This window comes from Rosa rugosa, chromosome 1 (assembly GCF_958449725.1).
Source record: "Rosa rugosa chromosome 1, drRosRugo1.1, whole genome shotgun sequence".
Taxonomy (NCBI): domain Eukaryota; kingdom Viridiplantae; phylum Streptophyta; class Magnoliopsida; order Rosales; family Rosaceae; genus Rosa; species Rosa rugosa.
In genome coordinates, this window is record NC_084820.1 from 48,327,257 (window position 1) to 48,341,651 (window position 14,395).

At 43.9% G+C, this 14,395-nt stretch overlaps 1 protein-coding gene across 1 annotated transcript; it reads right to left on the minus strand.

Annotated features, from left to right (window-relative positions):
- Positions 1–10,360: 10,360 nt before the first annotated feature.
- On the minus strand, positions 10,361–13,058 carry LOC133725192 (heat shock 70 kDa protein 14-like). The gene is made up of 5 exons (XM_062152346.1): positions 12,882–13,058; positions 11,290–12,477; positions 10,979–11,200; positions 10,779–10,874; positions 10,361–10,688 (listed from the first exon to the last, which is right to left on the minus strand). Exons 2-5 carry the CDS (start codon positions 12,457–12,459, stop codon positions 10,443–10,445), a joined length of 1,734 nt encoding a protein of 577 aa, XP_062008330.1. The 5' UTR covers positions 12,460–12,477; positions 12,882–13,058; the 3' UTR covers positions 10,361–10,442.
- Between the last annotated feature and the right edge of the window lie 1,337 nt (positions 13,059–14,395).

Here is a 14,395-nt window from a genome sequence, read left to right on the forward strand (position 1 = left end):
GATGAATCGGCAAGCCACAGTGTCACGGGCCGAACTTTGCAATGCGCAAAGCGGACCGTGCGGCACTTGCTAGCAAGCAAGTCAGCCAAGTGAGTACCTTGCAAGGAACAATGAAAGCCACACGATATTAAAATAGTGCTAGTGACAAGCAAGAACACAATTATATGAATGTTGGGGCAACCACGAAGAACAATGAATAATCGAAAGGAAAGATCAAAGAGCAATCTCACGGGGCACAGATGATTGAATAATTCCTCTTTTATTGATGGTAAGACGGTAAGGGAGGCAAAAGTACATGTGCTTACCTATACTAGTTCCGTAGTCCAAACTATGCCGACTAGGAACCCCTCCCTATAGAGCATGTCGGCCTTACATGAACTTGGCAGGGGGAAACATGAAAAAGGTCGAGGAGACTAATTGCTAAATAAAATAAATTACATAATTTGTAAATTACCAAAACAACCCTAGCACGCAAGCAAACCAACCAAAGGCTTAACTAATGACCCTGGACAAGGTTGCTTGCGGCATTACAAGTGCGGCCCCTAACATCCTCCCCCACTTAAGCTGTCGGCGCTCTCGACGACTGCCTTGATCTTGAAGTCTTCAATCTTCTGCTGGAACTTCTTCGTCAGGACGTCAGCATTCTCCCAACTGGTTTCTTCATCTCCCAGACCCTTCCACTTGACCAGGAACTGCTGGCATGGGCGCCTGGACACTCGGATCACTCTCTCTGCTAGGATCTCCTCCACTTCTTTCGGCTTTGGTGGTCTGATGTCGACGTGCTCCCGAACAGGCTGGTTGCGTGCTTGATCTTCACAGTCTGGCTGGTGCGGCTTGAGGTTGCTGACATGGAAGACGGGGTGAACTCTCATCCAGGCGGGAATATCGACTTTGTAGGAGCACTTCCCCACTTTAGCAATGATGGGGAGCGGTCCTTCATACTTCCTGAATAATCGTTTGTCTCTGGAGCGCAGGAACCTGAGTTGTTCCGGAAGCAGCTTGACAAGGACCATGTCCCCTGCCTGAAACTCCCTGGGCTTGCGGCCTTGATCTGCCCACTTCTTCATTCTCCCCGCCGCTTTCTCTAGATAGGCTTGAGCGATCTCGGCATTAGTCTTCCACTCTTTTGTGAAGTTGAAAGCACGCGGATTCGCCCCTTTGTAGACTTCTTGCACCGTATGCGGCAAGAGAGGCTGTTGGCCAGTGACAATTTCAAAAGCACTCTTGTTGGTGGATGAGCTCTTCTTCGAGTTGAAACAAAATTGTGCAACATCGAGCAATTGCGCCCAATTCTGTTGGTTGGCATGAACGAAATGGCGCAAGTACTCCTCCAACATCCCGTTGAACCTTTCTGTTTGCCCATCAGTCTGTGGGTGATAACTTGAAGATATGTTGAGCTCAGACCCGAGCAACTTGAATAGCTCGGTCCAGAATGTTCCCGTGAACCTAGTGTCTCGATCGCTGACTATGTTCTGAGGCACACCCCAATACTTTACAACATGCTTGAAAAAGAGGCTTGCTGTGTCTTCCGCCGAACAGTACTTTGGGGTTGGCACAAATGTGGCATACTTTGAAAACCTGTCAACCACAACCAGGATGCCTGATAAGTCTCCCACCTTCGGGAGGTTAGTAATAAAGTCAAGGGAGACACTCTCCCATGGGCGAGTAGGAATAGACAGTGGTTCCAACAGCCCTGGAGTCTTTTGGCGCTCAATCTTGTCTTGCTGGCATGTCAGGCAAGTCTTGGTGTATTCCGTGACATCGTCTCGCATCTGGGGCCAGTAGTACCCCTGCTTGAGGAGTGCATGGGTCCTCTGCCATCCAGGGTGACCTGCCCACAGGGTGTCGTGACACTCCTTCATAAGCATTCTTCGCAGTCCGTCCGCTCGCGGAACAAACACTCGTCCTCCTTTGGCCATCAATATGCCATCCTCCATCCAAAACCGACGGCTCTTCCCTTCCTTCACCATTTTCATGAGGGATTGCGCCACGGAATCCTTCTCCAGACTCTCCTTGATACGTTGCTTGATGTCTGTGGCAATGATGCTGCTCGACAAAGTGGCCAACACCTTGAGGGTGGCAAGGTCAGCCTTGCGACTTAGAGCATCAGCAACTTGGTTTGTGTGCCCAGCCTTGTGTTCGAAATGGAAGTCGAACTCAGCGAGAAACTCTTGCCATCGAGCTTGCTTTGGAGTTAACTTCGGCTGGGTCAGGAAGTGGCTGACGGCTGAATTGTCTGTCTTCACAAGGAACTTTGACCCCAACAAATAGTGTCGCCACGTCCTCAAACAGTGAATTACGGCTAGCAACTCCTTCTCCTGAGCCGCGTACCTCCTCTCAGCTTCCGAGAGTTTATGACTTTCATAAGCAACAGGGTGCCCTTGTTGCAACAGGACTCCTCCTAAGGCGAAGTCAGAAGCATCTGTCTGGACTTCAAATGGCAGGTTCAGGTCGGGTAAGGCAAGGACCGGATCTTCCATCACGGCCTTCTTCAAATCTTGAAAGGCCTTCTCACAATTACTACTCCAGTCCCATGTCACTCCTTTTTTCAAGAGTTCAGTTAAGGGGGTCGTCTTCTTTGAGTAATTCTCAATGAAACGTCTGTAGTAATTGGCCAGCCCAAGAAAAGAACGTAGCTCTTTCACATTCTTGGGGTTTCTCCACTCCTTTATGGCTTCTACTTTCTCCATATCCATCCTGATTTGACCCCTTTCAATAATGTGACCTAAAAACTTGATGGTCACTTGCGCGAAGGAGCACTTTTCGCGCTTGACATACAACTGGTTGTCCCGCAACCGTTGGAACACCAACTTCAAGTGCTCTACGTGTTCTTCTAGGGTAGAGCTGTACACCACTATGTCATCCAGGTACACTACCACGAACTTATCTAAGTACTCGTGGAAGACTTGGTTCATCAAAGTGCAGAATGTGGCTGGCGCATTGGTCAACCCGAACGGCATCACCAGGAACTCAAAGGCGCCATAACGGGTGACGCACGTTGTCTTGGGTTCATCTCCTTCTGCAATGCGAACTTGATAGTACCCCGAGCGGAGGTCTAGCTTTGTGAAATATTTGGCACCACTGAGTTGGTCAAACAGATCTGCAATCAGAGGGATCGGGTACTTGTTGCGCACCGTGACTTTGTTGAGAGCCCGATAATCCACACACAGTCTCCAACTTCCATCGTGTTTCCTTTGAAACAGCACAGGTGCACCAAAGGGGGCTTTAGATGGCCTAATGAATCCCGCCTTGAGCAGGTCTTCGAGCTGCTTTCGAAGTTCCGCCAGTTCTGGGGGTGCCATTCTGTAAGGTGCCTTTGCAGGTGGTTTGGCCCCCGGAAGCAGTTCGATCTCATGGTCCACACTCCTCCTTGGAGGCAATTCTTTGGGAAGTTCAGGAGGCATCACATCTACAAAGCTCTCCAATACCCCTTCAATCTCCTTCGGAATCACTTCTCCTTTAGTCTCATCCTTTATCAAAGGAACTGCTACATAGGTAGGCTCATGACGCTTCACGCCTTTCTTGAACTGGAGGGCGGACAAGAGACGGGGTTCACTTGGTTGCTCGATTCTTGCCGGAACCACACACGGCCTTTCTCCCATAATAAGTAAGTGTTGGGCACTAGGAATGGGAATAGCTTTGTTCGCCAACAAGAACTCCATCCCCAATATGACATCAAAGTCGTCCATCTGGACAACTACGAGGTCAGCCTTCCCTTGCCAGTGACCTAACTTGAGTGATACCCCTCGAGATAGTCCAGTTGTAGGTGAGGCCTTAGAGTTCACAGCTTTCATGCGGCCAACATCCTTCTCCAACTTCAGCCCCAACCTCCGTGCTTCAGGTTCTGACACAAAGTTGTGAGTGGCCCCTGTGTCAACCATCACGCTCTTGGCTACCTTTCCATTAATACTACCATCTATGAACATCAAGCCCTTAGCCTGAGACTTCTTGGGTGATTGTGGTCGCTTCTCCACCGCACCCAAGAACCTTAGAGCTCCCATGTGACCAGGTTCCTCCTCTGGCTCTTGCTGATCTTCCATTTCTTTCGAGTGAATATGAGCCTGTAGGGCAGAGAGGGCGGTCTTGTGAGGGCACTCATTCACTCTATGCGGTCCCCTGCATAAGAAGCATGCTAGTGGCCTTGGAGCATAGCCTGAGGGGTTAAAGGGTCGAGGGGTGAAGACCCCTGTCGAGGCAACAGGCTTGGACGTTGCCGTGTCCCTCGTATTCACTACTCTCCTGTCCCCTCCTCCTGAGTTGGAAAACTTGGACTCCGCTCCCCCACTTCTACTCGGTCCAGGCCTTACATTTCTGTTGACATTCACATTCGAAAACGGCTGAGTCTTCTTAGTAGAGTTCTCTTCGAATGTGTAGTCCGTCAACCTTTCAGCAGCAGCCTGTGCGGAGGCCAAATCTTGGACTCTCTGCCGCTGAAGTTCGGTCCTCGCCCAGGGCTTTAAGCCTTCCAGGAAATAAAACAGCCGATCCTTCTCTGACATGTCCGGGATGTCAAGCATGAGCACCGAGAACTTGTTTACAAAGTCTCGGATGTTGTTGGTGTGCTTGAGCTCCCTTAGCTGCCTTCTAGCAATATACTCTACATTCTCGGGGAAGAATTGAGCTTTGAGCTCCTTCTTAAGATCCTCCCAGGTGTCAATGGTGCATACCCCTCTTTGTATGTCATTATACTTGGTCCTCCACCATAGTTTAGCATCTCCTGACAAATACATTGTCGCCATGTTCACCTTCACCTCTTCCGAGTCTGGCTTCACTGCTCGGAAGTATTGCTCCATATCAAATAAGTAATTCTCAAGCTCCTTGGCATCTCGCGCCCCTCCAAAAGCTTGAGGTTCTGGTATCTTTACCTTCCTGTAGTCCGTCACAGGTTGGTTTCCCATCGCACGGATGGTTAGATTGAGCTTGGTATTCATCTCCACCAGCTCGTTTCTAAAAGCATCAATGGTGACTCGGACATCTTCTGCCATATTGTCCACAGCCACCTGGAGTGTGTCAAGGGCATCACTCATCGCCCCCATTTGCTCGTTCGGAACAGGAGCTTCTTCCTCATTTCTCTCCCTTCCGCTACCTCGAGCTTTCCAATTTTCAAGGGCCACAACTCGGTCCTTCAGGCTCTCCACCTCTATCACCCGCGCCGCCAACTCATCTAGGTCGACGCGGTCCAACACATTTGTGATATCAATCAACCTATCCGGCACTCCCGCAAGTTCTCCGAGTTGTTGGTCATACCAATCGAATCTTTGTTGGTTTGTCATCTTCCCCGACATCGTAGCGAGCTTCTTGAGCCGAGTTGGCTCTGATACCAACTGTCACGGGCCGAACTTTGCAATGCGCAAAGCGGACCGTGCGGCACTTGCTAGCAAGCAAGTCAGCCAAGTGAGTACCTTGCAAGGAACAATGAAAGCCACACGATATTAAAATAGTGCTAGTGACAAGCAAGAACACAATTATATGAATGTTGGGGCAACCACGAAGAACAATGAATAATCGAAAGGAAAGATCAAAGAGCAATCTCACGGGGCACAGATGATTGAATAATTCCTCTTTTATTGATGGTAAGACGGTAAGGGAGGCAAAAGTACATGTGCTTACCTATACTAGTTCCGTAGTCCAAACTATGCCGACTAGGAACCCCTCCCTATAGAGCATGTCGGCCTTACATGAACTTGGCAGGGGGAAACATGAAAAAGGTCGAGGAGACTAATTGCTAAATAAAATAAATTACATAATTTGTAAATTACCAAAACAACCCTAGCACGCAAGCAAACCAACCAAAGGCTTAACTAATGACCCTGGACAAGGTTGCTTGCGGCATTACAAGTGCGGCCCCTAACACACAGCAACACCAAATGAAATAATACTCGCTTCACAATAGCCTTTGAAATCAAATAAGAGAGATTCTCCCGTACGGCACCCGCACCACGTGGCAGTGGGGCGGGCCAATCAGTGCCCAACACGGGGTGTTTTGGGTATTGTATTTAAGGAAGCAGGGGCAATTTCAGAAAAAATGGAAAAATTCCTTGACTCTGATTGGGTGGCCGTAAGGTCACGTGGTGGGGAAACCCCCGGCTAAGAATTTCTCATCAAATAAATCTTACCTAAATATTTGCATCACCATCAAACAATATAAAGCAAACCACAAAATCAATGATATTATTATGTATGCAAGAGAGATTCTTGCGTAGGGCACCCGCACGGGACACGTGGTGGGGAGGGCCAATCACCGCCCAGCAGGGGGGTGTTTTGGATATTGCACATTAGGGAGCAGGGGCATTTTCGGAAAAGATGAAAAATTTTCTTTCCTCTGATTGGGTGGCCGTAAGGCCACGTGGTGGGGAAGCCCCCACCTAAGTATTTTTCTGTATGCAATCATTTACTTTTCTAGGCAGTTCACTAACAAGCATAACTCCCGCAGCAACGCGCGGGCAGCTGTGGCTAGTTATGTTCTATTTATGCAGAGCCATGCCAATTCAACTACAATATGGGAAAGGATATCCAAACACAAGAAACCTGTTGTAGAACCTAGACAATCTTCATTGTTTCTTTCATCAATTGAGGTGAATGACATGACTTTCAAAGAATCAGCCTTTTCTTTTATGATTACATCAAGGTAGTCGTGCCGTCACATGTTCTATCTGATTATTTTCTGGCATGACTATATGGTAATATGGCTAAGCTAAAGGACACCTCAGCTTCTGGTGCAATATTTTTTGCCTTTTGCCGTTTGCCGTGGTAAGGTATGTTCCTATATTCTGAATTATTCACATCTTCGGCTGTGGAAGACTTCTGCATATTTGTTGATTGGAAAAGATTGGAATATATATCTGTGTACATTTGACTTTCATACAATCAAATGTTTAAAAGCCTCCTAGGTTCTACTTTATAAGTTTCTACAAAACAAAACATTTTATATATGTCTGTCTTGATTGCTTGACTTGTACCATTGATGAAAAATGTTAGACCTAATATTAAAAGTTAATTCTAGTACCTACGTGCATTCACCTGAACCTAAATCTCATATGTAATGTTGACCGTGTGTTATTATTGATGTTTAGAAATTACAGTAGGTTTGAGACTTCTGCACTAGTGTGTTAAATCAGTGTTGATGTAACTCAAATTACCTCTGGAATGTGATGTTCATGAATCATGAGTACTATTGATGCTTAAACATCAGATACAAGACTCTGTAAAATGTGTTGATTCTTGGTATAGAATTTAGGGAAAATGATCATTTACCCGATTTTAGGCTAAAAATTGCCCACTTGCTCCACAAACTGTTTTTTAACCCCATTTACCCAAAACACTCTAAGGGATTATTTCCCCTTTACCCAATTAATTCTTTTTTATTTTTTTTTGAGACTTTTTTGCCCTCTCCTTCTTTTTCACTTAGAGGGAGAAGTCATCCTCCACCTTGCCGGCCTCTGGTGACCAGTGGCAGGGCGCCGGCGACCGGTGACCGGAATCCGGCTAACGCTGACCGGAATCCGACGACCGGTGACCGGAATCCGCCGACCGGTCCCTAATAATATCCAGTAACCATATTATTGCCCACCAGTAATCATATTATTGCCCCCCAGTAATCATATTATTGCCTCCCAAAAATCATATTATTGTCGTCCAGTGAATTGTATGAACTCCCAAAACCAAAATGAATACACTACAGGCACAATTGATCAATTTATAATCATATTATTGGCTCCCAATAATTATATTATTGCCTCCCAATAATCATATTATTGCCCCCCAATACAAAGTCCAATGTCTCTACTGCCTCCCAATAGACCACCAAAAATGCATCTTTTTGTAGGATTCACAGATAATTTGACTTTAATACACAGAAAACAACATGTAACTTATCAAAACACCACACTATAGTGATCCATGTCCATCGTATTAAAGTCTACTGGAGGCCAATAATGTGTCTACTGCCCCCCAGTAGACCATCAAACAAACCCCACAGTTACATTGCAATGTCAGATTACTCACATTGTTGAACAGATAGTAGATCATTGGCCTCCAATCCAATAGACATTCAAAAAAAAAAAAAAATGTTATTCCTTGCCAAAAAGAAGAACTGAACAACAATTCTTAAAAAAAAAAAAATGCAGCAATCGGAGTAATCCATGTCACTCCTCCGGCGACTCCAGCAGCGCCGCCGCTCAGCCCAGACGAACGAGGACCTGCAGCGCCGTCGCGAGCTCACCGGAACCTCCGTCGTGGAGTGAGCCAGGGTCGGAGACCAAACCAGTAAGCTGCCTCATACAAAGCTCGTGGTGGTCGTCCTTCAAAATCTCCACCGGAGTCTGAAGGTCAGGCCTGTTGTTGAAGTAGTCCATAACCTTATCTTGGATTTCCCTGTGCTTTCCTCTCATGTAGCTCGATAGACTCTTCGTGTCCACGTTGAGCTTCGCCGCCGCCTTAGCGCACTCTAGCCTCGAGATTTGGCGGTGGTCGTCCGGTGAAATCGCGGCCGGCGTCAGGTGGAGGGACAGCCGTTGGATGTGCCGCGCGGTGGACTGAGAGTCGTCCTCCGCCGTTGGATCTGGGTTCCGGGTCTGCATCTTAGAGAGAGAGAGAGAGAGAGAGAGAGAGAGAGAAATCGGTGAGGGGGGAGGAGAGAGAAAATAGATCGAAGGGAGAGTGTGAGAAGAGATGTAATTTATTAATTAAAATAGGGGCAAAACTGTCAATGAATGTTAGATTGGGTAAATGGGGTTAAAAAACTCTTGGTGGTGTAAGTGGGCAATTTTTAAGCTGAAAATGGGTAAGTGGTCACGGCCCCGAATTTATCCTCATTGTCTTGTTTACTTCTATAATGATTGGAATCCTCAACTGCAATTCCCAATCTTGTCTTATAAGTTGTATCTGCTTTGTGATATTTTATTTTCTCGTCAGTGTATTTGTTGTACTTGACAATTTCTAAAGAAAAGCCAAAAGCTGCTATAATGAGTTATGCCATGGACTTGAATGCGTCTGTTAAATTTCAGATTTCTTAGATACTAATATTTTGGGCCATGGAGTTGCATAAATCATATCGGGATGAGTATAGAATGTAAGACACCAATGCCAATGTTTGAGCTAAACCTTAAATGCATACCTTTTTTCACAGTAAAGAATCTTGGCATGCTTTGTGATGTGAGCACCTTTAATCGTGCTGCCAGTGATAATTTCCTTTACGCGTTTTGTATGATTGCCAGGAAAGATATGTGAGTCGGAAATTCAGCAAGGAAAGATATGTGAGTCGGAAATTCAGCAACCTTAAGACAAATTTTATTTTGATAAATTTCGCCCCGGGGTAAATCTTTTATCATTACCACAGTGGCCACTCATATTATTGTTTATGTAAAAATAATGTCATAGGTGATTTCTTGTGTGGTCTGTTTCTTGGTGATTTGTACTTCCAGAATACACAAGTGGGTCAAGGCTGTCCTGTAAAAAGTGTCGAGCCTGGTGGGTGAAATCGTCCCTGCCAATCGCTCTTCTATTACTTGCTGCAAGGATCAGTCTGTGTCATGGAAGTGCTCAAATAACCTATTAGGAAATGAGAAAAAGCTTCTTTCCCTTAAGAGGGAGAGTATGCAGTATCAAGATTGAAATGTAATTAATCTTACTGATGAATCAATATTAAATGAAAAGCGGAGTGAAGAACTGATAACGCCTTGTTCTGCGAAGAAGAGTAAGGTAGGCGCAGAACACGATGCAGCACAACATATTAACAATTCTATTGAGCATTCATCTCTTTCAAAAGATTTTGAATCGCTTGGCCTTCTTTCCACTAGAAGTTCAATGAGAAGCGAAAGCTCACATAGATCTAAGTCATCTGATAGAGAAACTACTCAAAATGCTCAAGCTGGTTCAAAGCTGCTGCACAAAGACAATAGTGTAACATCGAGGCCTGTGCCTTCTGGTGATAGAGGAAACGAGAGGTTCTCAATTTCTTGTTCAGCTGAGGGTTCTGATGATGTTTTCTCATTGCTGGTTACAAGATAATATTAACTTATTCTAATGAGTTTTATATAGTACGAAGCTGGATAGGGGATGTCACCTAATGCATATAAAATCTGCACTATATTTGCCGAAAAAAGCTTAAGCTGACATGCTTATTGCTTTAAAAAAGTTCTGTTACATTTACAGGTTGGATTGCCTTCCAAGGATCGTGATGCTTAATTCTGTCATTGTTGCATTCTTCAGGAATAGTTTTAAGACTATTCTTTAACCTCAATGATTACTGATAAAATATTTGGGGTAGACAAATGACATCGAAAACTGTTGTGGATACTTATTTTTTTTGGTCGAAGTTGTGGATACTTATGAATCATGGCTTCCATTTGAAATTAAAGACAAGGGTATTTTACTACCTTATGCGGAATACTTGTTCAAACAAGAAAACGGAAAATAAACAGTTTCCTTCTTCAGAACATCTTTCATGAGTTTGAGACATGTAAATAGGTCCACAGTTCACTATTTGTTCCCTGGACATTTCCAGAAATGAATGTCTTCTTGTCTTTTGTTTCTTCCATAACACGATCTTGTAAAGCCATATGATACTCACTTTCTATTGCCTTCTGCACATCTGCTGGAGCCAATCCTCCATAAACCAACTCTACCACAGGAATGTTTGTTTTCTTAACCTTTCTTTTAGGAACCTCAACTTCTTCCTCTTCCAAAAGCTACACAAAGGAGTTGAGAAAAAATAATAAGATTTATGAGAAAAAGAATCAACTAGGAATACTTAAACACATAATTATTGAAAAACTTACAGTTGCTGAATCTACAGATACGATCCCATGTAAATTCAAGCGAACTTTGACCTTCACCTTCGCCCTCTCACTTTTATTAGATTGGAAAGGACCAATCTGCACATGTACAATGAGATGTTGATAAATCTAGCCTATGATCAAGCCACAAGAAAAATAAAAGCATACAAGTATAAGATTTCATATGTAACTTGACCACTCACCGTATATGTACTGATCTTTACAGGTGCCTGCAAATCACCAACATCGGTATACTGCACATCAACTGAAAACGTGCCAGATCTGTAAAATGTAAGTGCCTTGAAACTTGGAATGGGATTTCCCTTGGGAAAGACGATAGTAGTTTGATCCGCTCCTCCATTCTGAGCATCTGGACCGGAACCTTTCCAGGATAAAGCAATCGAGAATGGTAAGCTCTCATTCACCTGCAGATTAAATAAGAAATAAGTACAAACAAGGATAATTGCGAGTATCTGACAACCAAAGAAACAGTATAGGAGTCTGAATATTTTACCTGAAACTCTCGGACTTTGAATGTAGGACTAAGCATTGCACACTGCAGAGCACAACCCCTGGCAACACACTCACTAGCATTCATAGTTCTCCTAGGCTCCTTTTTGAAGAACTCAATCAATATCTTGATTATAGCAGGTACACGAAAGCCTAAACCAACAACCTCAACAGTATGAACGTTCTCTATTGAAAGATTTGCATCGAGAAGGGCCTTCTCCAAAGGTACCTTTACGCGTTCCAAAATAGGAGCACTAATTTGTTCAAATTCATCCCGCTTAATAAAACCTCTAACATCTTTCTCGTCCATTAAGCACTCAATATTCAAAGGTGCCTCAGGATTTGCACTAAGCACCTTCTTCAACTTCTCACAAGCAGCTCGAAGCCGAAGGCAGGCCCTTGCATTCTGGTAAACATCTATCTTGTACTCTTCCTTAAATTTTGCCGCAAAGTGCTGGAACAGTACTTCATCAAAATCCCTACCACCCAAAGACAGGTCAAATGAATGAGCTAGAACTTTCAGCTGCCCCTTCTTGAAGCCAGCAATGCAAACTTGCATGCTAGCATGCCCAATATCAACAAAGGCAACATTCAATTGGTCGTTCTCTGGTAAATCTGTCTTGTAGATTCCATAAGCTAAAGCAGTTGCTGTAGTTTCATGAAACAACCTAAGAGGGTTCAACCCAGCAATTCTGGCTGCATCCTCAACAGCTCTTCTTTGGAGATCAGTGAAATAAACCGGAATTCCTATACAGCAGTCTACAACTGCTGCATTAAGATTCTTCTGAGCTATGATTTTCAGATCAGAGAACACCATTCCCAAAACTTGGGTGGGTGTGAATGTCTTGGCTTCTCCCAAATAACGGGCATGGATCAACGGATATCCATCAGGCCCTTCAGTAACAGCAAAAGGCAGGGACTTGATATCCCTCTGCAACACGGGATCCGAGAATTTCTTTCCAACCAAGCGTTTGATCTGCGAAATCGTGTTCTTAGGGTTCATCATAGACGAAGCAGCGCCTGCGGTCCCAATGAACCGCTGCTTATCCCCGAAACAAACAATGGCAGGAGTTTCGCGTTTGGACTCATCATTGAGCACAACATCGATACCGCTCTGCCTTGCCACGGCCACAATGCCACTCTCATTGCCAAAATCAAATCCCACCACACTCATCCTTGCAAGATTCTAAGTCTGAACACAAACAACAACCCACATTCAGCACGGAATTTCCAATCAAGTCAATGTTCACTTACACAGCAACAAGTCTCATCATACAAACAATCAACCAAAGATCCAACCTTTACATAACAAAACTAACACGCTTCATCAACTAATACACAAACTATGGTCACAGTACTTAAATTAACACGAACAATATAGAAGCCAAGTACCCAACCTTCCATATAAGACATAGAGTCAATCAACCGCAATATCAATCTAATTCCTCTAAACGCAAACAAAAATCAGAAGCAAAGCAGAAGAGCAAGCAGTTCAATAACCCAGCCATAATGTTCAAATCGGAAAACAGTACCAAACTGATACTCAAAACCCTGTGAGATCGGATCCGATGCAAAATCTAGGGTTGCGAAGCGTACCTGAACCGCAGAGGGCGATGGGGGCTTGTTGGGGTTTCTGGAAGTCTCTCAAAGAATGGAGAAAGGAGGACTCTTTTAATCTGAGGAGAGTCTGGTGGGGCTTTATAGTACTTCATATTGGATTTTTCCAATATGAAGTACTATAATCTGGCGGGGCTTTTAAGCTCCCCTGCTTTTAAACAACAAAGCAGGACCAGTGCTGTTTGGTAAAGTAGAAAATGACATGCTTTGCTTTTAAGCCCAGGCTTTTTCAGAGGAAAAGCAGAAGCCGGCCAACCCCTCCTTTTAGAAGCAGAAGCCGCGCACTGAGTTTAATGAAATTTTCGAAATACCTAAAACTCTCCATCTCCGATATGAGTTCTCTGTTCCAAGGCCACCAATTGATTGCATATATATGTTCATCACTCGTTGTACTAGTTAAGCTGTCTTACACTGGTGTTTGCTTTGTGAATGTATTCCTGCGATTAATTAATCATTTTCTTTTAAGTGCATTAACATCATGGAGTTTTATAGTACTTCATATTGATTGGGTCTCTGGATTTTGAAGATGGACCGGCTGAGGATCTATCTGGCACCTGGTCTCTGAGAGGATCTGCAAAAGGATTGGCATATCTCCATGATGACTGTAAGTTCTCTTTGAGTGCTAGCTTTTTTATATTGGGAACTACATACAATATTCTTATTGACTGTGAGTTCTCAAGGCTAACAACTTTGAGGCATAGGTAGCCAGGTAGGTTGTAATAGCTTTCACATTTTGATATGATTCGTCATAGACTTCAAATGTATAAAGCTCATCATGATCAGTTTGATTATGGGATGAAAATCCTTGATGACTTTGTTTTGCTTATAACTAAAAAGGAAAATCGTCCGTACAGTATCTGACTTTTGGCCCATTCTAAATTTTTCGTACCTCATATTTTCTCAAAGAGGGTGAAATTTGCACACCCAAATTTACAAACCACACACCCTTTCATTTTTTTAATAATATTTCAACTCACATCTATTTACACTTCCTAAAATACCCTCAAAGTGTCTTCTCTCTCTCTCTCTCTCTCTATATATCTCTCTCCCCTCCAAAACCACGACAACTCTTACTCCTCTCTTTCTTCTCCAGACAACGACATACTCTCTTCTCCATTGAAACTTTACCAATCTCAACCCTTCCTCTTTCATTCTCTCAGTCAAGCTTGCAACAATTTGCAAAGATTTTAATTCTCCACTTATCTGCTAAGAAAAGTAGGTGTTAAAGTCTTACAGCACAACCAAATCATAAGACTGCACCATTGAATATAAGACCAACAAGCACGCATAAAGGTAATATTTTCTTTACTTTTACCTCAGCTCCATGATGATCGATCAAATATCCAACAAGTCCAACAAATTCTGCATAAAACCCAAATGAAAATACTCAAATCAAATCAATCACCATGGAATAAACAAGAAATTATTTGGTGAAATTTGTACAAATACAAACCTCAAGATCTTGAATCTGTTCTATTTGTGGCTCTTCAAAT

Coding starts and splice junctions, on each gene's coding strand:
- LOC133725192 (XM_062152346.1), bottom strand. CDS start 12,459: ATGAGTGTGGTGGGATTTGATTTTGGCAATGAGAGTGGCATTGTGGCC. Junction 10,875..10,978: donor TAAAGATCAGTACATATACG/GTGAGTGGTCAA, acceptor GTACATGTGCAG/ATTGGTCCTTTCCAATCTAA. Junction 10,689..10,778: donor TATCTGTAGATTCAGCAACT/GTAAGTTTTTCA, acceptor TCCTTTGTGTAG/CTTTTGGAAGAGGAAGAAGT.